The 27,816-nt window shown below is 39.6% G+C and overlaps 1 protein-coding gene and 1 long non-coding RNA gene across 4 annotated transcripts in view; one reads left to right on the forward strand and one right to left on the reverse strand.

Moving 5' to 3' along the window:
* Positions 1-17,684: 17,684 nt before the first annotated feature.
* NABP1 (nucleic acid binding protein 1) lies at positions 17,685-26,567 on the reverse strand. 2 transcript variants are annotated; one of them, XM_065930931.1, is made up of 6 exons: positions 25,989-26,567; positions 25,555-25,693; positions 22,679-22,750; positions 20,919-20,994; positions 20,229-20,301; positions 17,685-19,030 (listed from the first exon to the last, which is right to left on the reverse strand). In XM_065930931.1, the coding sequence occupies exons 1-6, from the start codon at positions 26,077-26,079 to the stop codon at positions 18,861-18,863; spliced, it is 621 nt and encodes a 206-aa protein (XP_065787003.1). In that variant the 5' UTR covers positions 26,080-26,567; the 3' UTR covers positions 17,685-18,860. The 2 variants fall into 2 exon arrangements, with proteins under 2 accessions (XP_065787003.1, XP_065787004.1); XM_065930932.1 differs by having other exon boundaries at positions 26,293-26,566.
* Positions 26,568-26,943: 376 nt separating this feature from the next.
* The window catches only part of LOC136163269 (uncharacterized), a 43,682-nt gene continuing 42,809 nt past the window's right edge, over positions 26,944-27,816 (forward strand). For both annotated transcript variants that reach the window (XR_010662205.1, XR_010662204.1), the window contains exon 1: positions 26,944-27,512. This is a non-coding gene — a long non-coding RNA (uncharacterized lncRNA). The remainder of the gene's footprint in view (positions 27,513-27,816) is intronic.

Here is a 27,816-nt window from a genome sequence, read left to right on the forward strand (position 1 = left end):
TCTTTCAATTGCTGCTTCTAATATATAGTGGAATTGGGAACCACATAATGAAGGTTTTAAAACTGCATATAATTTAAAGTAAAAAGAAATCACCTAGGTGGAACTATGCCAGAATGCAAACCATGGCTGCCTGTGGGTAGGGGCATTAACTTGTTTTACGCATCTTTGTTTCCTCATTTTTTCCATAATGATTAAGCATAACTTTTATGATCTCTCTCTCTCACACAAACACACACAAATATACTTACATGCCACATACACACCCCATACACACACACACACATGCAAAACTAAAAGTAAATAGGATATGGATGTTGCCTTAAAATTCCCCAAGTGGAAAAATGTCCCAGCTACTAATTCTTCCAGCCTGTGACAGATCGTCTAGCAGATTTCAGGCCTTGTTGTTGATTCTCTGTTGCCTGGTTGTTCTGGGTCAGGGAACATATACGCTTGAGGAGAAGAGATTATAGAAATGTCAAAACATACCAAGGGGAAGGTCAGCTACCTACCCGCTGTGAGACTTTGACCCAGCAGCTCCCCACCAGCAGAGACCGGCCCCCAGCCTCACAGACAGGGAAGACCAGTTTCGCTGCTGCCTGGGGCTGCACGGTTAATGAGGGTGATGACTCAGCACCGTGCAGACTCGTCGACATGTGTGCTCCTTACCCAGAATATCAGTTTAATGACAGACAATGAAAAAAGGTCTGCTACTCAAAAGGAACTTTTCTCCTGGCATAGAAACCATACGGGGAGCCAAAGTATATTTAGAAAATTGATTTGGTGGGCATAAAATTAGAACAAATTATGAAGTGCCATAAGGTTAAAATAGGCTGGTACATCCATCCATCAACAGGCTGGGATCACAGCTGCCAATCACACCAGACTGTCTAAGGCCTCAGACCATTTCAAACAATGCTTTTTGGACACTGGCAAACTTTGTCTTCATGACTCACCATTTTATTTATTTCATTACCAAATAACCCCCTTTCTAATAAGCCATTCTTTCTTTAGATGAGCTAATAGAGTCACAAGCTATGGATAAAGATTATTGCTCTTAAAGTTACTTATCATACTTCCCTCTAAATATAGCTCTGAGAGTAGTTTTCAACTTCCAGGGTTACCTCATGGTTATCCCCCACTCTAAATACTACATTCAGCTTCTCAGAGAACTGAAATCCAAATCAAAAAGAATTCAAATAAACATAAAACCAAACTCACTGTCTTACCCACAGCTCCTCCACCAAACCAAATCAGTTCTCAAAACTAACTTGTCTTTTTAAAAAAATAAAAGCTCTTTTTTGACTCTTCTTTCCCTGTTGCCCCTTATTCTTGAGGTGGCAAGTCTTGTTTACTCCTCCTTCTCAATGTCCTCCCCTGTCCATTGCTTAATTTCCACTCTCATTGCCCCACGTTTTTTTGGGAAAAAAAAAAAAAACCTCAACCTTAATTACTGCCAACAGTCCAGTAATTCCTTTCCTTTTCTTCCTGTTTCCTCTCTTTTCCTCTCATCTGCATATTATCACCCTATTAATCTTCTAGAAACTTTCTCAAAATATTTAAGGACTCTTCATGACACAAAGAAGGAAGTGCAAATGCTCTGGACTAGTGGTCAAAGTTCTCCCAAGTTTGGTCTTTATGTTTAGCTTCGCTTTCTATAACCCCTCAAGAAGGATCTGCATTTCAGCCTTTGTACACTCACTGTGGACAAAAGAAAAAGTCAAATACAGACAGTGCTTATGTTTTGCAAGGCAAACCTATAGAGAAGAAGTCTTAGAAATAAACACCAATAGATACAGTGCGCAGATTTTCATTTTAACCTAGTCAACTTTTTAAAAATATTTCCTGTGTTTACGTTCACAGACACATACACACTTTCATAGAACCATGGCAAGTTACCAGGTGATCAACAAGTATTCACAGCTGCAGTCACGCTTTTGAGGGAAACCTAAACTTGTCCAGTGTAGGCCTTAATCCAATGACAACTTCAGACAAGAACTGCATAACTCATATTGACTTATGACCTACCATCATTCAGAAATATCCTGGAACGTAACTATCTCAGACATTTTACATGATAGAAATTCTGCTCATTTCTAATGCAGGATGTGACCTTGAGGGACATAACATGATCCATCAGGTTTGATCACCTTTCAGTAAGAACCCAATACAAAGTGATCTGAGCAATAAAGGGGATATTTTGACTCATGTAACTAAAAACATGGTAGGGTTATACCCAAGAATTCAAATATGAACACAGCTCAACTCTGCATTTCCTCATGCTTTATTCCCCAGTAGATCCTTTCCAAAAAGAAGGAAAGATAGTCACCAGCAGCTCCAGTCTTAGCAACCCCAGCAAAAAGATGGTGTCACTTTCCCAATGGTGTCAATAAACATGCTAGGGTGGATTCTTCTCGGGTCAGCCTGGGCCCATTAATGAACCAGTCAGTGTGGCAGGGGAATACATTGTCTTGATTACCCAGGACTGTCTCCCATACTCCTGCTTCCTGCTGAAGACACAGGCTGGGGTCAGCCCCACTGTACTACATGGATTGAAAATGGAGGAAGTGTGGTTATCCCAAGGAAAATCAAGATGCTGTTGTCAGAAGAAGTGAGAACAGATATGAAACAAACAGGTTAATACTAGGAGTAGATTCTTGCATTCATGGGCATGCCTATTATCTACTACTATCATATATTCATTAATGAGTCCTGCAACCTTATAATCAAATTTTAAGATTAACTTTAGCAATTTGCTAAATCAATTTTTAATACACATACCCTTAACCTGGCAATTCTATTTCTAGGAATAATAGCTATGCTAGGAAGTGTTTTCCTACATGCCCTCCACTGGCCTGTGTACATTGCAAATGTTATTTTATTTATTAATACAGAACTCTTAAGATGGAGTGGTATTATCTCTATCTTTGAACTGAAGAAATTGGGCTGTTAAGGTACTTACACAAAGTTGCACAGCTAATAAGAGATAAAGTCAGAAGTCTGCCTTCAAATCTTTACCACTATTAGTTATTTCTCAGTCTCTGTGGCATATAGTCTCATGAATTTATTCTAAGCAAAAATATGACAGGTGAGAGAAGATGAATATCCCAAGAGGTTATTTACAAATATTTGTCCACAGAACTCAAATGTGAAATAAAGTTTCAATAAATTATATCAACCTAGATGTGTCCCCTCATTATCTGTAAATATATACTAAGTTTATACTTTATAAAATGATAAAAGATTAATGACTCTTAGGGGGATGGCTATGAAATGACAATTTTGTTCAAACCAGCTATCTAAGCCACGGAAGCATGCACAGTCAAGGTTAATCAAACACAATAAGGCCTTGTGCATTGCTCATATCTATCACCGTGTCAGTTTACCATTTTGGAAGAAGTTGGATACTTAATCTCTACAACAAATCAAAATATATCTCTATATATTATAGCTGTCTACTGTCAGGCCACAGAGAGTTTTAGGCTAAATTATTTAACCTTGATGACACTCAACACTGGAACATTCCATCAGATGGAAAAGTGAGTGGCTTGGAAACCCAGAGAGCTACTGGTTTTATCTCTTGCACCAAAGAATGAGAAGCTTCTGTTAGCAGTCAGAAACAATCACTCTGCCCTAGTCCTCAAATCAAAGTAAAAGATAGGGCAGGACAGCAATGGCCCTGAAGCTCACAAAGAGCCTAGACCACTCTAAGAATGGAGGGAAACATAGCCACATTGGTCTAGGGTTCTGACAGTTGCCTGGACTAGCTGGCATGAGGGGGGAAACTCAATACTTAGAACTCCGTAACACACAGAAATTTTTGATGATCAATTAGTTTATAATCCCCCCTCTTCTATTTACCATGCCTCTATTTCTCATTATCCTCAGGAATATATCCTCGGTAAATACAGCCCTAAAACACTCCTGAAAAGCACAGGAAGGAGAGGCTCATTTGCACAAGAGTAATGATTTAGTCCTGTGAACTTTTCATTTGCATAATCCCCTTTCCTCCCCCCCTCCACCCTTTGTAAAGTTCTTTGATATTTTTTCCTCCAAATGACGTGGGTTGGGGAAAAGAATTAAGCAAGCATCAAAGTTCTCGCTCCTGTGTTCTCAGCTATTACATTAATCTTTAAGGTTTTTCTCTCTCATTTATTAAAAATCAGTGACTCATCCAACTTTACACATAAATTCACATCAAAGTTAATTAGAATCTTGGTAAGGCTAATGTTTGTCTCTTCCTTTATTAATTCCTAGAAGCTTGAATCAAGGCTCTGCGTGTGACTGTGGAAGAAAGGAAAAGAGAAGCCAGTGGAAGTAGACTGACCTGCCAGGGCTTCACAGGCAGTGTTTGCATGGCTGGATTCAGAGTCGGGCCCAAGGTCACTTGCTGTGAAGGAGGACCAGGCCTCCACGTAGCCCAGCTGATGGTCAGGTCAGCCTCCTCTGTAACTGGGGTGAACTCTGACACCAATATGAAAGAGAGAAGATGGCGGTAACAATTAAATAACGGAGGATAGAACATTGCCTGCTGAAGAATTTTTCTCTCCCTCCTCTGTGATCAGGAAAAGCAGCCAATCATTCTTGTGCATTGACTTTCTCTTCTTCCTTCCTATAAAGTTTAAATTTTATATATATATATATATATATAATGCAACTTTACAGAACTTCTACAAGAAGCAGGGGGAATAACTGCAAGAGGTAGGAGGGGTACAAGATGGAAATGATTATACAGCAAGACATTTCCACATTTGGAAATGCATACCAAAAGCATTTCCACACCTGGAAACAGAATATAGAGTACATGAGTAGGACAGGGGGCTCAGCCTAGTATACTTATTAGTGAGAAACTGACAGCACCTGCTCTAGGATTTTTTTTGCATATTGGTTTTGCTTTTAGGAGGTTTTCATGAAAATCACATAAAACAAACTGAGAACACAAACTTTCTTCCCAAACCATTCTTGAAAATCTTCCAAAGCATTTTCTTAATTTAAAAACTTAGTTGCTTTATGTATTAACATTCCAAAGTCTAAAGAATATACAACAGGAAAGTTAAAATCTCATACTAGTGCCCCATAATAAGAGGCTTGAATCATCCACAGATAAGACAAGTTTTTGTTGTTGTTCAATCACTAAGTCATGTCCAACTCTGTGTGACCCTATGGACTGCAGCACACCAGGCTCCCCTGTCCACTATCTTCTGGAGTTTGCCCAGATTCACATCCATTGAGTTGGTGATGCTATCTAACCGTCTTATCCTCCGCCATCTTCTTCTCCTTTTGCCTCCAATCTTTCCCAACATAAGGGCTTTTTTTTCCCAATGAGTCAGCTAAAGTTTTAGGGCGTAATAAACTTATTTCACATTAATACATTTGGAACTACTCTTTATAAAGCCATATAATTCCATGCTATATGTAAGGAGATAATTTGAAGTCCTAGAAAAACTTAAAATCCAAAGAGTCAATACTGAGCTTAACCCACACTGGAGGACTGATGCAGGCACTCCAGCTCCCACCTGAGAGTTCCAGCAAACTCCACCCCAGCCCAGCGTCCACCACTGCTATGGGTGTGCACCTGCTCCCCACTAACCCTTGGCCCAGCAACGAACACCCTACCAGCTGGCAGCCCCCTGAATCCTCGGTGAGTACAGAGGATAAGAAACTTCTCTGTCCTTTGGCCTGAGGACAGGCTAGAGGAACCTGACTGACCCCTTGCTAGAGGAATCTCAGCAGTGCCTAGTGGTGATAACAATTCAGTGCAGCAGCACTTCCGCTTATCTGCTCAGCTCTCTCCTTCCCCAGGATCCAGCCAGCAGTGAAGGATACTTTCTGAGAACAATCATGGCATTGTATTCAGTGCTACCTACCTTAACCCTGAGGACTAAGACTTTCTTCCAGGTCACATTCCACGTGCTCAGATTCTTTCCTCCCAGGAAGTTTCTGACCCTTTCCCACCACCTTCCTCTCCCCTTCAAAACACAAGTGTCAGGCAGTCTCACCAGCTTGTCCAGAGCTGATGCTCCTGAACCCCAGCTTAAGCTTACTTCCCAGGAGGCTCTTCTGCCTCCACTGAACAAGAAATCCAGGCAAGCTGAAACCCCAGAGGAACTGATAGTTCCAAGGAAGAGTCCAGGGAGAGGACAGGGAAGGTAAGAGGCAGAATCAAGAGCACTTTCAGTCCTACAGAGAGACAGCCACAAGATTGCTTTGGATCACTGGGCACTGGGAAAGACTGAAGGCGGCAGGAGAAGGGGGCGACAAGAGGGTGAGATGGTTGGATGGCATCACCGACTCAATGGACATGAGTTTGATTAGGCTCCGGGAGTTGGTGATGGACAGGGAAGCCTGGCATGCTGCAGTCCATGGAGTCAGAAAGAGTTGGACACAACTGAGTGACTGAACTGAACTGAATGGACGCTTCACTCCATTACACAGTATAGCTAAAATGTAGGGCTGGGGATGGGCACAAATACATTGTCGCACAAGAGAAGGTAAATCAGACTTGGGTTTGGAAATTTACATAGCCAAGTTCAAGTCCTTGTGGCAATGCTGCCACATTTCTACTAGTGACTGTTTAGTCTCTTTGAGATATGAAAAGGTTGTTTTCTAGCATCCCTTGGCCCTTCCTTCTAGATGCTACATTTAAACTTTCTCACTTTCCAATGCTGAACCCACCTGCTCTTAAGAATCTACTGTTGTTTTATATGAAACAAAATGATAAACATTAAATTTTGACACATCCTCTGTGCAACACTATTTCAACACCAATCAATGAGACATCTGTTGTGATTCAATATATGTAATAGAAATCATCAAGAGGAGCCAAGTTTTATACAGGAATAGGATCTAAAGTCAGCATGTAAAATCAAACCATGTAGCAGCTAAAGTTGTTAACCCCTTAATTTAGAGTGCATAATGTTATGTATACTTGCCCTACTTGGTAATATATATCACTTTCAAATGATTCCATTTAACATAAGTGACATGAAGAACATAATTTTCAATATTGTTTAATTTTGTAAGAAAAGAGAGCGAGAAGTTGGTATTCTTCATTGAGTTCTCAATGAGGTAGCTTGTTTGCATTTAGAGTACACATTCTATTAAAAAACAAACAAAAAATGAAACCGTGTCTTTAAGGGCTAGAATCCCACAGAGCAGCAAGATGTTGCTCTCTCAGAATCACACAAGAGCTGAGACAGCCCAGGGGAGCAGCAGTTGTTGGTGTCATGGTGGATGCACTATTAAAATGAATACTTTTGTCTTTAGCTCACTTTTCTTGCTTTCACTGTCGTGGAGGCTGTTGGTTTGCTAAGCCAAGCACTTTTAGACAAATTCCAATAAATTAAATGTATATGTATATGTGTATGAAATGCAACCCCACTATAGCGGAAAAAAACATATATCAGGTTGATTACCCAGTAGAGTTTATGTATTTGCCTATTTAAGCAAAATATGAAGTTTGACTCCTTTTTACTGGGCGACTAAATCTCCTATTGCCACTGCTGCATGCAAAAAAGATGCCCATATTACACACGAACACATGGCATACTGCCACCACTGAGGGGGCAGACTATGAAACATCTCCCTCCAGAATCTCCAGTCAAGTTTTCATCAACGTTGTCCCACAAGTCATCAAACACCCTGGCATCTACAACCCTCACCCCACCCTTGCCATGTGGCCAGATGTCTCAGCTACTTCCTTGAGTCCCTGAGACACTTATGTGGTACCCACAGTGACTGTGTGCACTGCACTCCTCTGGGGCCCCACGCAGCCTGCCCGCGCCCTGGCCCTGCTCGGGGCCACTGTCGCTGCTGCCCTCACCATGACCAGCGTTTTGCCCATCATCACCTTTCTGCCCCCAGCACTGTGCTAGTCTCAGCTGTTGCTGCATTTGCTGAGGGAACAGTTCTGCAGGCTCCCTCTCCCCACAAAAGGCAAGAAACAGAGGAAAACAAAACATTCTTGGCTACCAATCAGCTCTCTCCTTCAAGAGTTCAAGGTCTGAATTTCTGGGTTATAAGGAAACAGACACCACCTTAGGAGGGAAGAAGGGACCTTGTCAGCAGAGGGCATATTTCAGGTTGGTTGATGATGGGAAAATCATTAACATGAAACAATAACAACAAACACTCACATAGCACTTAGAAAGAACACTCTAGGCATTAAATGCTTGACACACATTAGTTCATTTCAAACAATTATTTTGGTCTCTTTCAATGCTAAGAACATGTTGGTACCTATAATTTGGCCTCCTAGCCCCACCCTAAACTTTCCAATAGGAGGGAAAGCCCTGTCTCTGTAGTCATCAGCAAGAGTGACACTTCTGTCTCCACAGTCAGGGAACACCCAGATTGCATAAGCTTGATAGCTGGCTTCTCCCAAATTCTGAACAGCACTAACAGTCCCAGATGGCTAGATTACAAAATAAAGTGTAGACTTCCCAGGGACAAATCATATGTTCACATTCACCTTTTTAAACATCTTTGATAATGAAAATGAGTAGGGAACATTTATACATACACACATACATGTATTTGCATTTACATGTCTATCTCATATACATAAGATATACATGAGAAAACAAATGTATCATATATATATCATATATATGAGAAGACATATATAAAAAGTAGAAAGACTTTTTATACACGTTTTCTCATATATATGTATATATAAAGCAGAAAACCATGTAAAAAAGTATTATTGTTGTTCAGTTGGTCAGTCGTGTCCGACTCTTTATGACCCCATGGAGTCATAAAGAGTGCAGCACACCAGGTCTCCCTGTCCCTCACCATCTTCAGGAGTTTGCCCAAGTTCATACAAAAAGTAAAACGAACCCTTATATACCTGTCCTAACTTCAATAATTATCAACATGTGAATGATATTGTTTCATCTATACCTACAGGACTATTTTGAAGCAAATTGCAGACATCCTATTATATCATCTGTAAATACCGCAGTATGTGTGCTAGTTATCAATTTAACACTGTGCAGCTCCAAACCCACCCTTCCTTGTTCCAGGGTGTGATCCTGAAGCTGCTAAGTCACTTCAGTCGTGTCCGACTCTGTGCGACTCCATAGACGTCAGCCCACCAGGCTCCCCTGTCCCTCGGATTCTCTAGGCAAAACACTGGAGTAGGTTGCCATTTCCTTCTCCAACGCGTGAAAGTAAAAAGTGAAAGTGAAAGTGAAGTCATGTCCGACTCTTAGCGACCCCATTGACTGCAGCCTACCAGGCTCCTCCATCCACGCGATTTTCCAGGCAAGAGTACTGGAGTGGGATGCCATTGCCTTCTCCAGATCCTGAAGCTAGACCCTGGAAATATTTCTCTTTTGGCAAGATGTTAAGCTTTGTCATTAGAGGACATCAGAGAGACACTGGAAGAGGAAGGGGGCATCTCGTCCAGCTTCTACTGTGTCCTCCACACTTATCTGTGGTCTAGGGCAACCAAGCTCAGGAGCTTAGTGGGGCACTCACCTCCCGTTGGGTTTCAGGGGCACTCAGCTCCCGTTGGGTTTCAGGGGCACTCAGCTCCCATTGGGTTTCAGCAGTGCCCGAATGGGTGGCTTCCTGATGAGTTCTGCTGGTGATGCTCACAGGTTCCCAGCTGTGAGACCAAATAGTCTCATGATTTCATGTGTATGTATGTGTGTATGTTTGTATATACTATATATAAAACATTTCCATGATTCTAAAATTATAGTCACAAAATATATTAGTGAAGTCTCATTTGTGTCCCCTTCCTTTTTCTTTAAGAAGTAATTTTTTATTGCCAATTCTTCCATTTAAAAAAATTAAAGCAAAAATATTCACATTCCCCTTCCCTAAAAAAGTAGCACATATATAGACTATTTTGTACTTTGCTTTTTTCCCCACTCAAAAACATATCCTGAAAGTCACTTCATAAATGTAGAGATACTTCTAGTGCAGTTGCTTAGTATTCCCTGAGTGAACACACTGTACTGTATTCAACCATCCTTGAACTGGTGGACATCTGAGTTGTCCTGTCTTTTGCTATCATAGGCAATGCTTCAGGGAACATGTCTTTTCATTTGTCAGAGCATCTTTAGAATAGTATCAATTAGCTTTTGCTATCTATAGCACATTACCTCAAAACTTGGTGGTATAAAGCAACCTCATATATTAGCTCAGCATTCTGTAGGTCAGTGATTTTTGCAGAGCTCAACATGTGACTGACAGTTGACTTCAGTCACATTTTCCCACTCATGTGACTAAAGTCAGCTGTCATCTCAGTTGGAACTGGATAATCCAAGGTAGAATCATTCACATGGCAGGAGGTTGGTCAGCTGTCAACCAAGATGCCACGAGTGGCCTCTCACCACCCAGTAGGCTAGCTAGCACTCGTTTATACGTTCTTGTGCCAATCTCAGGGTTCCAAGCACATTAAGAGAGACAAGCCCCAGTGCACGAGTACTTCTCGATCTTCTGTTTGCATTAACTTTGCTACTGTCCCAGGGTACTCAGACAAACCCACTGTTTGGGGAAGAGAGTGACCACCCAAAGATATGCGTACAGGCAGAAGTACTCTAGAAGTCATTTACAATCCACCAAAAGGATAGATCCCCTGGACTAGGATGTTGGGTCACAGGGCAAATTCCAATGTAAAACTTCCGATTCTCCCTACCCCTAACTCTAGGGATTAGACCATTTGTATTCCCTCCCACTAGGAGTGCAGTGCTTGTTTCTCGGTGTCAACAATTTTCAAACTTTTATATTTTTGTTGCTCTAAAAGCGAGTGATGGAGCTCAGTGGCAATTTAATTTACATCTCCCAATATAAATGAGATTGAGCATTCTTCTCATATGCTTAGGAACCATTTGAATTTTTTGTGAACTGCCTATATTTCTTGTCCATTTCTTTCATAGTAATTGGTCATCTCTACTTTTACAAGCTTTTTATATATTAGGACTTTCAGACCTTTATCAGTGATATAAATTACAAATATTGTTCCCAATTTGTCTTCATAGTTTTTTTTTTAAACCATGTTTCTAGATTTTGAGCCATTGTTGGAATAACTTTTCTCCTTCTCCAAATAATGAGGGGATTCATCCATGTTGTTCTATATTTGTGTGTTGAGAGGGGATCTAATTATGCATTTCCTTATCAAGATACCACCTTTGTTGTAGATTAAATTTCTTTAATTGGGTGTGTATTCAGTTGACATTTAAAGTATGACTAATTCCAAGTGAAAATATGACTTAGTCAAATTCTGCATTCTTGTTCTCCATCTCTGCCTCTATCTATAGCTGAATTTACACTCCCTTTTAAAACTAACTCACACCCCAACTCCTGTCCACACTGCCCAGTGAGTCAGCAGGGGCCTCCCAGTTTCCATATTACTGGGGTAGTTGAAAGTATAAATTCCTGATTGTATGATCTCAGGCAAACTGCTCAACCCTCCTAAATCTTAAGTCATTTTTATCTTTAAGCTGTGAGGATAAGAAAACCTTCACAGGGTCATTTAATAAATCAATGAGATAATGTAGGGAACTCATAAGTACAGTGCTGGCCCATAGCAAGGGTGCAATAAATTATGGGTACCCATTAAAGAAGTGGAGAGACCAAGTAATAGAAAAAGGCAAGTATCTAAGACTGAGAAATGTGGGCTTAATGCAGAAAAAACTTTGTTGACAGTGATTACTATGTGTGTATACATGTGTACATAAATTGGAAAGAACACACAATAGTGTTTTCTTCAGTGTGTTTCACTTGGGGATGCTTCCCTATAGTCTGAGAGTGGCAGGCCTCTGCTTGGCAAGGAACTTTCACACACTCTGAGTATGCCAGCTTTGAAGCCAACTGATGGGAAGAAAAGGCAAAACCGTAAGCAGAAGACACTTCTGGCCAGCTCATGCCTTAAGAAATCAGTTTTAGACTCAAGATCTGCTAAACAGCTGAGCATTAGACCTGCAAACACTGAAGTTCCAGTGTGTCTCTTCTACTCCTGACACTCCATCCCAGAAGACTTCACATCATATCCTGCCAGAGGCTCCCCCTCTCATCCCTGACAGAGCTGCTCTCGGCAGTGGTGTGTGCCAGGTAACCAACTCCTTTCAGTCACACTCGTAGGACTGCACTGCTCAGCTGGTCTTCATTCCAGCAGTTTCTGCCCCAAGAGTCTAGGGTGTCAGACGTAAATGTTGAGGGGGAAAAAATAGATGTTAGTAGGGGCAGAGCTGGAGCTAAACTGAAACAAGGAGAGACTCAAAAATACCAAGGTCATGGAATTACACTTGTGAGGTGTGTGAGGGTACTGGGCTTGGTTGTACTCTGGCATGGTTGAGACAGGAATTATGTAACTCACTGAGGCAATTTAGAGCTGCCCTTGGTACATGGGAAACTGTTAGCTTTAAGCTGAGTGGTTTTTAAAATATAAGAAAAGTGACTGCCACTGGGTCTGTGGGGATAAGGAATTCACTTGGGAAGCTACATGAGAGAACATTCTGGAATGATGACAATGTTCCGTATCTCCACAGGGGCTGGAGTTACACAGGTGGCATAGGCATTCATTAAAGCTCACAAATGTACATCTGAGATTTGTGCATTAAATTTTACACTAAAAACCTACCTTGAACTCCATTAATGAACACATATGCCAAGATAGTGAAATATTGTTCATTGATGTCTACGGTTTAGTTGAAATGTATTAAAAAGACTCATGAATAGAACAGGATGAATAGATGGATGGAATAAAAACAAGCAGAGTCAGATAGTAATGGTAATATCTCACTGGTGAGAACACGTGTCTACAACTCTTTCAACACATTTAAAATTTTTCATAATAGAATATTGGGGAAAGTTACCTGATGCTTTATCAGAAGCAAACTGGCAAACTCTGGGTATACAGCAACACTGAGGGTGTCACTGGAAATACAGAATCCCTTCCAATACCCTCTGTTTTCCCCTTGGTCACTGACTTTCTCCCTGACACAAACCCTGGCCCACACATTCTTCTTCCCCTGCACTTTCATAGTCACGCCTTCACCCTCTGGGAAAGGATGAATGGAAAAAAACAGTGCAAAGTACTCAGCTATTGGACAGATTTTGTGATGAAGACTCAATCCAGCAACTGTCATGGTAAATTCTCAGCATAGTACTTTTCTGCATCCAGAACTCTAAAAGCTTGTTTAAAAAAGGAACCTAATTGCAATTATACAAACTGCTTAATATTCCAGATATTATAGAAAAGGTTGTCTCCTAATAATGGCATGGAGAAATGACCAGTATTTGCCTCTTATTTCCATTGCTCATGGGGAAAAAAACATAACACTTGTTGAGCTCTAGATATGGAACAGATGTTTTGCATACATTGGCTCACACAGTTCTCATCTCTCTGTTAGTATATAGATAGCCTCCAATTCCTTTTTTTATAATGAAGCTCATGACCATAGAGCCAGAAAATAGATCTAGGTCTCAAACCAAGATCTCCTCAGCTCAAAACTATGTTCTTTTCACCAAAGCACATTGTCTCTGGCAATTAAAATAGGTTATGTTCTGCAAAGCTAACATAACTCCAAGAACAGCAGTCACTTGGCCAGGATTTGACAAAATATCATTAGTAAAGGAATAAAATTTATAAGAGCAGTTTCGTGTTCTACTTCCAACTGTTTTCACCAAACCACCGCCCACCCAAAGGTATTTTTAACAATTTACACTTCCCACCAGTATTATTGAAATATGTAACAAGAGTACAAAACTTGGCAAAAATTCCCATATTTTCTGACCCTTCAGGGAGCTATACAGGATTTAATAAAGCTGTTTAACTGAAAGGAATCTACTTTTGATGTCCGTGTTGCTTGTTCATCAATTATAAACATATAGCTCAACTTCTCCTTATTGATCTTCCACACATGCTTAAACATCAAAAAAATTCCCATCTGATGGAATAATGGCAACTTTCTCCCACTTTAAGCCAGATTCCTAAATTACTGAAACGATTTCATAACCATCCAGTAGATGGCACTAATTATGCTGACTACCCTGTTTTTATTGGTTTTCCATCTTAGTCTTAGGTCAAAGGTCTTACTCAGCTTCCTGTTAGGGTTATAAATATTTTAATCAAGACTAGCCCCACCAGGCAGTCTAACTATGCCTTGCTTATTACTCATTTATGTAAACTATTTATGATACCTGCCCCTCTGAAGAACAGGATTGAGGTCAATGAGGGTAGGTTCTGGAGGTATTCTCAGCAGTTTATCAGGCCTCCAATTCCACTACTTTTCAATTTGGCCAGCCTCTCTACACAATAAAAGGAATTGAGGAATGCTTTGGGAGACAGGAGGAAGGCAGATGCTGCTGCAAACAGGCTTGCTCAAATAAGCAATGATGAAATCTATTATAATTCTTTTTAACAGAAAACTAATGTTTTATTTTCACTTTGATCAATATAGGTCCAGAGGAAGCCACGCAATTCCACTATGGATAACCTGACCCTAAGATACTCTATTTGAACCTAACTCAAAACTCAAGCGTGCTAACAGAGGCTGTATTCAAACTCTACCCTGCTTGGAATTACCGTTTTACCCATCAATTCTGACTTTTGGAGGTGTATATGTCTAAGTACTATTTTTTATATCTAGAACCTTGATACATTCTAACCTCACAAAAAATAAACTGTATGTACATGTGTACATATATTTCAAGATAAAGCTATTTCTGTGTTAATATCAAGGGCAGGATACAAAAATCTTCAGGGACTGTTTCAAGTGCAGCTCTCTCCAACCTACACTTACACATTCTTCTGGTGGAGCAGAGAAATAATCCATACACCTAACAAGTTCCTGGGGAAAATCTCATATAGGTTTATAAACCATTCTTTGAGAGTTTTATGCGGTATCAATATGTGGACAAAGAAACTGGACTCTTTATGTCCAGAAGTATAAATATTGTTGGTATGAAACAAAAATGTACTCAAAATTTTGGTTAAAAATGGTTAAAGATCTTACTTTTAAAGACGTGTTACTTATCAAGGCCTTGAAAAAGACAAATGGAATGTCTTACTAGTCAAAACTTGTTAAAATGCTCCTTTTCTCTTCATCACACTGATAATCTTAGTGGTAAACAGCTCTTAGGAACATCTTTGGACCTAATGTTCTTAATGAGGAAACATACTACATAAATGGCTTGTCAGATGGTCTGAACTTGGTTCTCTCATCTGTAATCACTGTTTTAAGAAACATCATTATACACTTTTAGCTCAGAAACCTGGAGTTCTCTGGTCACAGCATTGGAACAAATTCTGGTGCATCCCTAATAAAGTAAACCTGAAGAGATTTGGGGAAAAAAAAAAACTTGAACACACCTGGAAAGTTTTTCTAGTTTCTCCTCCTCAGGTCCTAACAACATACCATTCAGGATAGTGTTGTTTTCCCAAGGTCACAATTAGGTTTCCTCAAAAGCATACCTCAACTGTTAGTCATCATGGCTACTTTGTGAAATGTGGGGCTGTTTACCCTAACATCTATTTAATAATTGGCTGGAACCTCAATACACAGATTGTCACTATGACCAAGCATATCTGCTTTTGCTTATCATTAATACTGTACCAGAGAACAACTGTGATTCTCTTCTACTAGAAATGTTCACTTCCATTGGATAGGGGATAAAACAAATTAACAGAAGGAAAAGTAGATTTAAAAAAAAAGCATCATAGCAGAAGCTACCCCAAAAACAAGTCTAGAGGAAAAAACAGAGTTTGGTGTGAAAAAGTCTTATGTTAAAACTGCTTTTCACGTGGTTTTCTTGTTTGTTGTTTATAGAACATTTGTGAATACATTCAAGTCTCTTTAAGTCACAGCAGCCTACAACTGGAGCAACCTCTTATTATGGTACATTATAATGGTATTATTAAGGTATAAAAAAGGAAGGCATGTCAGTAATTACATTGGAATGTCAGATCCACATTAACTAAGAACTTCTACTGAGTCTTAAGACTGATGTAAAATACTCTCAAACTTGTACCTTCTGAGAAAACTTTCTAGGGCTGGTTAACCACCTTCTGATTACTTTACAAGTTCTTTATAGATCATTGATTTTACTAAACTTGCATCTATTTGTTTTTAGTATCATTGCCTTGGAGATATTACTCAACCCAGCAAATTAAACATTCTCTTAAAATGTTGAAAGATAAAACTACAAGTGACAAATACTCACTTCTCAGTGATACAATTATTTAGGTGAGCTTCAAGCTAAACTGTCCTCAAATTTAAAATGCAATTACTAAAACTACAGGAACCAAGCAAAAATGAGTTGGCGTAAATGTCCATGGGAAAGCATACTGCAGGCTTCACTAATACGCATCACCACCTTGTTTCATGGGCTTCGTGTTTCCAAGTCTGTATTGTAGTAACCCCCCAAAGAACCTGCCCAGAGAGAAGGGGCCACCTGCCTAATGAGACTTCAATTCACTTCAGAACTGACTTATAAAAATAAAGTGGGACCTAAACCCAGTAGTGTGTATTTCTATACCAAATGGCCTTTGTTTTCAGTAGGTGTTTAAACTTATGAAGTTGTTAGCTGAAAGCGCCAAGAAGGAGGAAAAGTAGGAAACTTTCTTCCTCTTAACTTCTTGATGAGTACTGTCCAAGCAGGCTGAGAAGGCAAATATTCATTATGAATTGTAACTCACTTTGCTTTGGTTTTGGAGGCTTCCCTTAAGAAAAAAGAAATTTGTTAATAAATGATTTAAAAAAAAACCCCACAGAACAGCAAGGTTAAATTATTGAGGCAAACATCAATCACAAAATTAAAACGTAAGGTCTTTCTCTACTTAATCTCAACACATTAAAGGGTAACAATACCTCCACACCTAACTCCTGCATTTTTTTCTATTCTTGAGGTATGATTAGACAACAAACATTTGACTGCTTATTAGGAGCCAGAAATCATTCTAATCATTCACATGGAAAAATCTTAAATAAGGAGTAATATCACTTACTTATTTTTACAGTTATGGAACCTAAGGCTTACAGAGGTTTTAAGTGAACAGCTTGTCCAATACCACAGGTGAAGAGAATCAGGCCAGGATAAGCATCTCAGCAAGCCAATACATGATTATTTTTTTTAAAACTACAATTCTTTCTTTCAAAATCACTTTTAATACTAATCTCCCACAAATAATTCAGTCTTAGGGCTCCTACCCTTACTTAAAAGATTTTTAAAAAAACAAAAAAAATACTAATTTGCAATTTTTTTTAACTTCAAACATTTGTAATTTTGTGAACATCTTGAAAAAATACTAGTTACAAAACCAAATGAACTATAATAATCAGTATGTGAATAAAGGGAAAACTTATTTCTATAACATATAATCCCCAGTTACTTAAGTACCATAAACAAACTTCCTGAGTTTATTCATTGCTTCATTTACCCCTTAACACTACTGACACAGTGCCTGATGTGTGGCACAGTTAGAAACTGGATTACAGCAAATAAGTATCTGGCGCAGAGTTTTATATTCAAATGCCACGGCACTGTCAGAAAACAAAGCCTACTTAAAACTATTTTGCTATTTGAGGTGGGAGAAAAAAGACAAAGTGACAAATACAGAGCTAAGCAGTCACCCAGGCTGAAGTCATGACTACAGTTACAGTAAAAAATAAAAATAAAAAAAGTACTGGCTCTCCACTGTAAATCATGAAAAGAGCAAAAATAAGGTAGGTCTGTTAACATTAATGCAAATTTTATTCAAGAGATAATTTTGAAGAGTTTAATTCTAACAAAGGAAAAATTTTCCAGTTATCCACCCTACAGTGCAAAGTGGAACTGGACACCATTTAACATCACATGAGTAAATGTAACCTTTATATTTCTAAATAAAGCTGTATTTGCTTCTTTGGGAGAGCCATTTCTTAACTTCTGCTGATAAGGCTTTGTGAATTGTGTTCAGAAACTTTAACAATAAACACACACACACACACTCCCTTCAAATAAGTAAGTACCTAGGATTTTCACTCCAGGCTGATTTTCTGCAAATACCCAGGACCCTGTAAGATTGAATATAAATTCAATTTGAATTGCCTTCACTATTATATTTATCTACCATAATTTGTAAAAATTAGATCAATGTTTATTATGACTTCATAACTCCCTCAAATTAAACTTTAATATTTGACACAGTAGTTTCCAAAAATAAACATTCAAGGCCTCAGGTTTAAATTTCCATTCAGTGTAACACACAAAGCTGATAAATATTAATGGGACTACTTTAAAATAAATGTAGATTCCTTCTAAAAATTTGTCATAATACAGATCACATTCTGTTCCATAATTCTGATAAAGAATATGCTTTTCGGTAATAAAACAAGAGTTTAGGATGATTCAGTCCTTGGAAAATCTTAATGGCAGTCACTCAATGAAGAAGTCAACCATTCCCTGGAGTCACACTCAAAAATTGCTGTTAACATTGACCAGATTTTTGTTTTTTTGGTGGTTATTGCTTTAGTTGGCAATATCTGTATTTAAGACAAAAGAACATCTCCCACTAAGCCTTATTTTAAATATTACAAAATTTATATAGAAGACAGACTCATAGAGGCTAAAATGCTGATGGCATAAGTAACTCACCCATGAAATGGGTGCAGGTTTTTTAGAGGATATCCAAAGATCTTTTTGCTCTAAAAATAAATGCCCCTATTCTTCAGAGTGTTCCCATTCTTCAATAGGAGACTCGAGCAGCTTAATAGTTCTTCTATAAAAAACAAACCACTCTTGTTAACAAACCAAAAACATAAAAAGAAACAGGTAAAGAACAGTTTTCACAGTTAACAATAAATAAAAGTGCAATAAGTGTTCAAGTAGGGCATATAGTTTAAAAACTACATGCGAGTATTTGGCAAAGGTCATCTTTTAAAGGCTCTCCGAGGGTCCCTGCCATTACTTATTGTGGTCATGACTGTTTGATTATTAGCTGTTCCTGGTAGCTGTGGATTTATAGGTCCCCGGCCATTGCTTCTACCAGCATATGAAAATTGGCATCCCCTCGCTTCTGGGCCAGTCTGAATCCCATTTCCTAAGAAAGAATATAAAAAAATCATCACCATTTTCAGACAGAATTATATCTATTTAAAGTTGTAACACATGCTATTAATGCTTATAAGAATATTATGGAAAATAAACACCTTTATTTGTAAACTACTGGAAAAAACTCAGTGTGAGTTCTAGGTTTTTCCAAATGTGTAATTACTTCAAATGTATTAACTTGATGCTTGTATCAATAAGGAGTGGGGGAAAAGAGCAACTTGGGCAACTGAATGAGAAGATAACAAAGTAGGAAAAAAGCATATATACTGTACTACCTGTATTGAGGGAAAAAGTAAAAGCAATTGGCATTTGATTCAAATAAGGTCAGTAATGTTTTGAGAGAGAGACTATAATTCTAACTTTCTAAAGAAAAAACAGCAGTGTCCCACAACATAACAATTATCAGAGCTGTGCCAAAGCATGTAGCCAACAGGTCACGTAAACTCCAGCCACACCGTGCTGCATGCTCAGTTGTGTCCAGCTCAGCGGCCCTACAGGCCTCAGTCCGCCAGGCTCCTCTGTCCATGGGGATTCTTTAGGCAGGAATAGTGGAGTAGGTTGCTATGCCCTTTCTCCAGGGAATCTTACCAACCCAGGGATTGAACCCAGGTCTCCTGCATTGCAGGTGGATTCTCTACCGTCTAAGCAGCCAGATAAGCCCTCAGCCACCCTAATGAATTCCAGTCACTAAAGAGTTTTCCCTATGTCTTTAAGAATAAAGGCTTCAAAAGACCTTTAACAAGGATATAAGAGTCACTGACCTTTGAGGGTATTTGAGGGGTAAAGGCCAGCTATTCGCATATGAAAAACTAAGGTGAGCTATTAATCTGAGAATAAACTGCTTTCAGTACACAAAAATAACCAGTTATTCTGCATCTACTATAAATAATTACTAGATTATAGAAATTCTGTAAAAATCAACAAAAAATAGCATAATGCATCAACAAAACTTAATTTCTTAATCACTGTGTTCCCAGTAACTGGTCCAAATGTTTAAATATAGAATGTGTTCAATAAATTAGCTTATGAGGGTATCTGTTTTTTCTAGAAAAATTAGTTGAGAATTTCCTCTTTCACAGTACTTTCCCTTTTAGTACTAATTTTTGCCTAAAGACAAGTTTTTTGCATTTGAGAGATTCCCTTAATTCTTATACCTGACCACAAATATGCCAAAAAAAAAATCTTACCCACTGGTCCAAATGTACCTGTACCCACACTGTTACTATTATTCATGGAATTATTCTTCTGTTCATTGTGTGCCTATTAAAAAAAAAAGTTTTCACTTAATCAAATAAAGATTTCAAAATAAACATAAAACATGTATCCATTCTTTTTTTTTTTAACTTTCAAGGCTTTTTCAAACAATTTTTAAAGTTTATTTGTAATCGGAGGATAATTACTTTACAATGTGGTGTTGACTTCTGCTTGTACACCTCAAACCTGTGTGTGTGTCCCCTCCCTTCTGAGCCTCCCTCCCACCAGTCACCCAGCCCCACCCCTCTAAGGCCGTCACAGAGGCCAGGCTGGTCCCTGCGTCATGCAGCAGCTTCCCATTAACTGCTTTACACAAGATAACGTATATATGCTAATGCTACTTGCTCATGTGTCCCACCCTCTCCTTCCCCCACTCTGTCCACCAGCCCATTTTCCACGCCTTTGTCTCCATTCCTTCCCTGCAAATAGGTTCATCAGCACCATTTCAGATCCTATACAGACTCACAAAACACATAAAATGAAAATGACCTTTAAAAGATTCTTTTTAAAACTGTTTCCATTATACTTAGGATATGAAAAGCTTGGCAACCTAGCCATAGAATTATATTACACAGTCAAATTAGCCAAATCATAAAAACAGACAATACATTTGGATTAATTACCCCTTTGTTCTGTTGTCCTCGATAATCTGGGTTAGGTTCACTGAAATTTGGCAATTCTGAATAAACCATACAAAATCTGAAAGATAATAAAGGACAATTTGAATGATTTCTGAAATAATCAACCTTTATATAGTATGCATAACTAACAGGAAGAAAGAACTTAGATGTCAATGAATTAACCAAACAGCAACATGCTAACTCTATTCATTTACAACAAAACTTCCTAAAAGCTTTGTTTCATTAAAAAAAAAAAAAAAACCTCAAATACTTGATTGTCTACAATGTCAGAAACATTCTATTTTGTATTTTAGTTCTAATTTTGTACTGCAGAAACTAAATGTCAAAGATCAAGGGCACAGGAACACATCTTTGTCCTGTTTTTCCACACAGGCTGACTGATGCCTCTGTATAGGGTTCCAGAGTGGTTTTTCCAGCAGTGGTGATGGATTTGCACTGATCCACTCACACACTCTCATCCACTCATAGTCATTCTTTTGATCAATTGCTGTGAATCTGCAAAGATAATCATTCAAGGTTAAAAGTGGATTTTACAGGCATTAATAAAAGACAACTGGCTATCAAGAAAACAGTTTATCCCAAGACTTCTTATCAGCTGACTATAGTGTATATTAATTAACATTACACATAAGCATTTTCTTAGCTCCTCAACCCACAAATTAGAATCAGTTTTGGTAACTCCTATACTGACCCCAACACAAAGTCACTATGCTCTGAGTGACCTCCAGTGGTTCTTCATGTAACTAACCTCCATAATTATAAATACTGTACATGTGTGTGAAGGTTGTGTCAGAATCCTAATTCTTTCTGTAATACTGATGCTAAGACCTCTCATAGCACATTGCTCTAACATTACTCTAAATATGAACAAAAGTGAACTCTAATTTTCCTCCTAGCCAAAGCAGTGTTACCAGTTTATTATCTTTAAAAGCTCAAAAAAAAAAAAAAAAGCTCACAGATTGCTTATTTTTCCCAAAGTATCTTATGCCTGCAGTGTAGAATACATTCTTCCTTTATTTGATTTCTGGTGCCATTTGTGGCTTCTCCCTTTAAATATCCTCTATTTTGATAGGCATTAAGTAGGTGTCTTAGGCATAAACCAAATAGAATGGACTTAATGGTTTGGTTCACTGCCTACACCATACTTTATGAGTACATCCCAAATGTCTAGGCCAATGTGGAAACTGAACTACCTTTACACTCCTAGAGAGGATGGTTCCTCAAAGTCAAGGTGGAGATAGCCAGGGTAGTAGTTTATGGAAGCTCACACTGTGGCAGCCTGTACAGTATCTAGACTAGATAAATATAGGAATTCAACTGCCACTGCTTCAAATCCTTTTATATATGGGTACATATTCACCCGTAAACAGAGAAAAAAAATTAAACTTACTGCCTAAAACTAATACTCAGCTTCTTAAATGAAAATTCACTAGATGACAGAGTTTACTTCAAATGGTACTTGTGACACCTGAAAGATACACGTTCCCAGAAATGGTCCCATGGGGGATCGTCTCAAGTGCAGCTTCTCAATGCTCTCTGCCAGGAAACACTGACATTCTCAACCACAGGAAACAGTACTGATAGCTGTTAAACCAGCACATACATGGAGTTAAGCTGCTAGAAGCATTCGGTTTACCAGTCAAAAAAGGTCAAGGAAGAGGTGCATACTTTACATCTACCAGTTATTCTGTTGATATTCTTTGTAATTTATTCAATTATATGAAACATATTTTAATACTTACTCCCCAATTTTCTGAAGTTCTCCACCCCTTCCAGTATAAAGTGTCAGACATCCTTTCCACATGGATGCATACCTAGAAAGAAAAGAAACATCAGTTCTACGAAAATATGTATGTTTCCTTCAACTTGAATAAATTTTTATACTGTAATTTTTGTACTGGTGTGCAGGTGGGGCTCAAGCCCTGTGTCTGCCATTGATTAACTTGTTACTTACTAAATAATAATGTGAACAAAAATCTACTGCCAAATTTTGATATAATTAAACAATAACTAACCCTAGAAAATAGATGTCTTTTTGCAAAGGAAGCATTATTATACTCCAAAGATCACATCTTTGGTCAATTAACAAAGGGAGAACTTTCAAACTGCAGAGACTTAAGCAGAAATTACTTTATTCAATCACAGGACATATAAAATCTGCACCCCAGTGTTTTACACTTACGTAATTGGTCTACCAGATATTGGTAAAATAGTTCTTCCTTTGCCTCTATAAAACACAGGCTAGTATGTGTTATTCCTAAGTTACTAAAAATTTAGTAAATTTAATCAAGGAAGGGGCTAAAAAACTAAGATCATAATCTTACACTGATTTGCTTTTCCAAATTCCCTATTTTTTGCAACAACCTCTGAACATTTAAACAATTCTGAATTCAGATAGTATCATTATATAAAATAATCCTATACACAAATCTATGAAAAATATGTTAGTATTATAAAATAAGTCCAAGGCTTGGTTCTTTGTACAACTACTATTAAGTTTCATGATTTAGAAAGATAAATTATAACCAAGCATTATTTAAGTACAGTGATGGTTTATCTTTTAATACAAGTTAGTAAAATTCTTCTAGTCTCACATTATGTATTTCTCTTCATTTAGTAAATGTTATTTATTAAAGATTCCATTCATCACTTTGCTATACAAAAAAGTGACTGAAACAGTGCACTAATATCTTCTCTTATTAAAGTAAAAAATTAACACCTATTTTGAGAGAAAATTTGGTTAACTGCAACTAAAACATTTAACTTTCACTTATTTCAGGAATGAGATCAATGTTTGCAGGATTTTCTGATATGTGTGCCAATATTCAAATTACCATTATTGAGATGTATACGTTTCTTCAAAAGCTTCTGTTGTTAGATTCAACAAGAATTTAAGGGACTTACAAATGGGCCAGACTCCACAGGATGTTACTTTAGTAAGTAAGGTATGCGTGCTAAGTTACTTTAGTTGTGTCTGACTCTTTGTGACCCCATGGACTTTAGTCCACCAGGCTCCTCTTTTCATGGGATTCTCCCGGCAGGAATACTGGAGCGGGTTGCTATCTCTTTCTCTAGATCTTCCCAACCCAGGGACTGAACCCATGTGTCTTCATGTCTCCTGCACTAACAGGCAGGTTCTTTACCACTAGCGCCACCTGGGATTCCCACTTTAGAGAAAAGTTGAGAAAACGTAGTAACTTCAACATTAAACAGAAGTTAGAAAATAGTAGATTTCTTTGGTTTTCAATATCCCTTTACACTGTACTCCTCGGTAACTATACTCCTTAAGATCCTGGAGATCCTACTTGGCTACTTAGTTTTTCCAGTTTTTTGATGGACACATCTATGTATTTTCTGTGACTACAAAATATGCGATAATCAAAATGAGAAGCTGTTTACAGTGTATAAAATAACTTCTAATCACTGGATGAGATACTTTGGCAGCCAAAAAACTTTAATTATGCTAATTTTCACCCTACCCTCCCTGGTAGAAATTCTCTTTTGTTCAAGTTAAAAATGTGGAAGTTTAAAAGACTTAACCAGTGTCATAATGAGTCACAGTGTATGAGAAAAAAATGTCTAAGTTCTGACTCTCACTTCCTTCTTTGATGATACTCTGCCTCACTTCCTGAAGGTGCTGTAAGACCTGTAAGATACTATCAAAGGGCTCTTAAGTTCCTACTTTCAGGGTGATCCAACACTTTTCTGAGATTCTATTCACTTTAGCTTAGTGTTAGCTTTATCAATCTCCACCCACTTTTCCTACAGTTTTGACCAATGAATTATTATAATTCTGTAAACCAAAAAGGTTCCAAAATCTAAAGATCCTTCTTTAGCATTTTATCTTCCTAAATTAAAATCTTGGTAAATGCAGTCTAACTACTAACCTCCCCCACTCCCCCCCCCAGCCCCCCTCAAAAGAATGTACTAATTTTAAAAGCCAATCTGCCAACTAACTCTTTTGGACAGAGGTATCATAGATATTCTTCTGTCAAACATTTTCTGCACAACATTTTGGTTTTTGTGCAACACTGACCTTACAACAGTAGGCAAAAGGAATCATTTTCAAGAATGTACCTTCCAGATATTGTAAACTTTCTTTCAAGTTTTACCTCCGAGTACAAATCTGACACACTACAAAACTGGCTAAATTCTCCAGTTACAATCTCAACTTAAGTACACACGGTCTAAATGTGTATACAAATAAAATATGCGTAGGACTTCAAGTTATTAAAAGGAGGAAAAGTTGGAGAAATAAACTAAGTGACAACTACATTATATAGTCAATGAAAAAAGATTAAGTATTAACTGTCAGTTTTAATCTTCTTAAAAGACTGAATAATTCTAGAGTGGTATTTAAAAATCTACCTAACTTGTAAACAAGGTGTAGCTATTTAGATTCCCAGCTGAAACTTTTTAAAGGCAAAAGTGTTACATCCCAACGCCGTCCACCATGTCAGGTTAACATCGATGGGGCTCAAAAATCCTCGGAGTGGCTCACAGAAAACCCTAAACTTTAACCAGAACTTGCCAAGGTGCCGGGCGTCAGTCAATTCGGATTCTGCAGACTCCTACTTTGGAGGCGCACTCATTCCCCAACACTTTTAAGCACACCTACCCTCTGGTCAACCGAATAATATCCCCTGGCTGTATAAGACCTCCGATTTCATCCCACACGGAAATAGTGATGCTGCCAGTTTTATCTGCTACTTTGCATGATCTCACTTCATGGCCGTCTTTGGTTTTGGTCACGCGTCCTGTGAAGATTTAAAAATCAAAAGGGGGAGGGGTGTGTTAGATAATGAGGACTTCCAAAAAACTAACTCCTCCTCCAGGATCAAACTGCACCTGAAAGGTGGGAAGAGGCCGAGCCTCAGGTTCTCGCCGCAGGCGGGCTACCGAGCCGGCGGGGGCCAACGGGGCCAGGTGGATGGGGGAGGGGAGAGGCGAGAGAGGAGAGGGGGAGGGGAGCTCCCGGCTCGCCGCTGCGGTGCCCTTCCCTCCTGTCCCGGGACGCACAGGGCGGCGGGGCGGGCTGCGGACCCCACTTACCTATCTCCAGGACAATAAAGACGACATTTAAGTTTTTCAGTCCGGGCTTAATATCTTTTATAAAAAGAGGGGGGTCCCTGACCCCGTTCATATTGAGGCAGGTGCGGCTACGCTGCGGAGACTCGGGTGGGGAGGGGGCCGGACAAAGCCTCCCACCCACCCCGGGCCAGGGGCGAGGGCGGAGGGGCGACCTTGGGCGAGGGTGGCGAGAGAAGGGGCAGAAAGAGGTTAGTCAGGGACCGAGGAAACCAGTCCAGCCGGCACTGAGCCTAAAAAAGGGGAAGAAAAAAAAAAAAGCGCTCACAAGTTTAAAAGAAAAAAAGACGAACCACTCCGCACACCAACCCCGCTCCCAACGGGGCGACAGGAAGGCAAGCGTGAGAACTGCCCCCTTCTTTGGATAAAAGGAAGAAAAAAAAGGCAGCGAGAGGACGCCTCTGTCCTGAGTCCCGCTGACACATAGACACGGGCGCGTGCCCTGTCCGTCCCGGACTCCAGGGAGGGCTGGGCTGTGACAGCGAACCCGGAGCAGAGACCGAGTCACTATACACGCAGCGCCCCAAACACCGACTGCGGAACGCGCCCGCGCGCCGGCAGGACCCTCGGGTCGCCCCGCCCCTTGTGACGTCACACGGCGTCGGCAAGCCCGACGACCCGCCCTCCAGGCTCCGGGGAAGGGAAGCCAGGGAGCAGAAACCATCTAGCGACGCGCGCGCAGCTTCCCTGGTTCCTCCCTCGTTCTTCCCGGCGCTGTGAGCGCGGGCCCCGCCCCCTCAGCCATCCAATCGGCTCTCGGCCTCACCCTACCTCGCGCTTCCGCCGTCGCTACGTAGCGTCACTTTTACCCATCCCTGTCTGCCTTCTTCGGGTTACTGCCGCTGGCTGTGGAACTTCTGCGCTTACTTGCATTTTTTTCCCCCTCAGAGTTCAGTCTTCCACCCCCACTGTTTAGTTTCGCCGTCACGAGGACCAGTTGCTCTGTTTTAAGATCCAGCGAGTACGTCAGAAAGTACGCAGTTGAGTAAAAACAAGGTTTAGGCGAGAGTGGTTCTTCTGGGTTGAAAGGAAAAGAAAGTAGGGATGGGTCTTTAGATATAAAGCTGTGATTTTTAGGGCCGGAAGAGAAGTTAGAGATCAGTTTAACCGGCACATTTTAAAGCATTTTGAAACTGAGATCCAGAAAGTTGGGGGCTTCCCCGTGGCTCATCGGTAAATAATCCGCCTGCAGTGCAAGAGACACCGGTTCTGTCCCTGGGTCGGGAAGATTCCCTGGAGGAGGGCATGGCAACCCGCTCCAGTATTCTTGCCTGGAGAATCCCATGGACAGAGGAGCCTGGTGGGCTATGGTCCATATGGTCCACAGGGTCGCCAAGAGTCGGACATGACTGAAACGACTGAGCACGCAGACACGCCAGAAAGGTGAGGTAGGTTGCTGAAGGTCACCTAGTAACTGTGAGCAAGCAGGACGTCAGCACAAGTTGTCCGACTTAGACTTCGTCTTTTTCACTCTATAGTGCTAGGCAGGTAAGTTCTTTTGCAGAGTTATTTTTCCTTACTCTGCTCTCAAGTTACACCATTTCACCATTTTGCTTGTCTTTATGCTTGTTTTTTAGTAGACATCTTTTTTGGGGGGGGGGGTGGAACACAGTTTTATGTTCACAGAAAAAGTTTCGAAGGTACATAGATTTCCCTTACACTCTACACCTGCACATGCATAACCTCTCCCCATTATCAGTATTTCCCCCTGAGTGGTACCTTTGTTGCAGTTGATGAATCTACATTAATACGTCACCCAAGGTCCATAATTTACCTTAGGGTCAGCTCTTGG

The sequence above is a fragment of the Muntiacus reevesi genome, chromosome 3 (genome assembly GCF_963930625.1).
Source record: "Muntiacus reevesi chromosome 3, mMunRee1.1, whole genome shotgun sequence".
NCBI lineage: Eukaryota > Metazoa > Chordata > Mammalia > Artiodactyla > Cervidae > Muntiacus > Muntiacus reevesi.

What these genes read in the sequence shown, in the direction of transcription:
- NABP1 (XM_065930931.1), bottom strand. Translation starts at nt 26,079, where the DNA reads ATGAACGGGGTCAGGGACCCCCCTCTTTTTATAAAAGATATTAAGCCC. An exon ending in GAGGACAACAGAACAAAGGG is followed by an intron (nt 20,302 to 20,918) that starts GTAATTAATCCA and finishes TTTTTTTAATAG; the next exon opens with GCACACAATGAACAGAAGAA. An exon ending in AGGTACATTTGGACCAGTGG is followed by an intron (nt 19,031 to 20,228) that starts GTAAGATTTTTT and finishes ATTCTTTCTTAG; the next exon opens with GAAATGGGATTCAGACTGGC.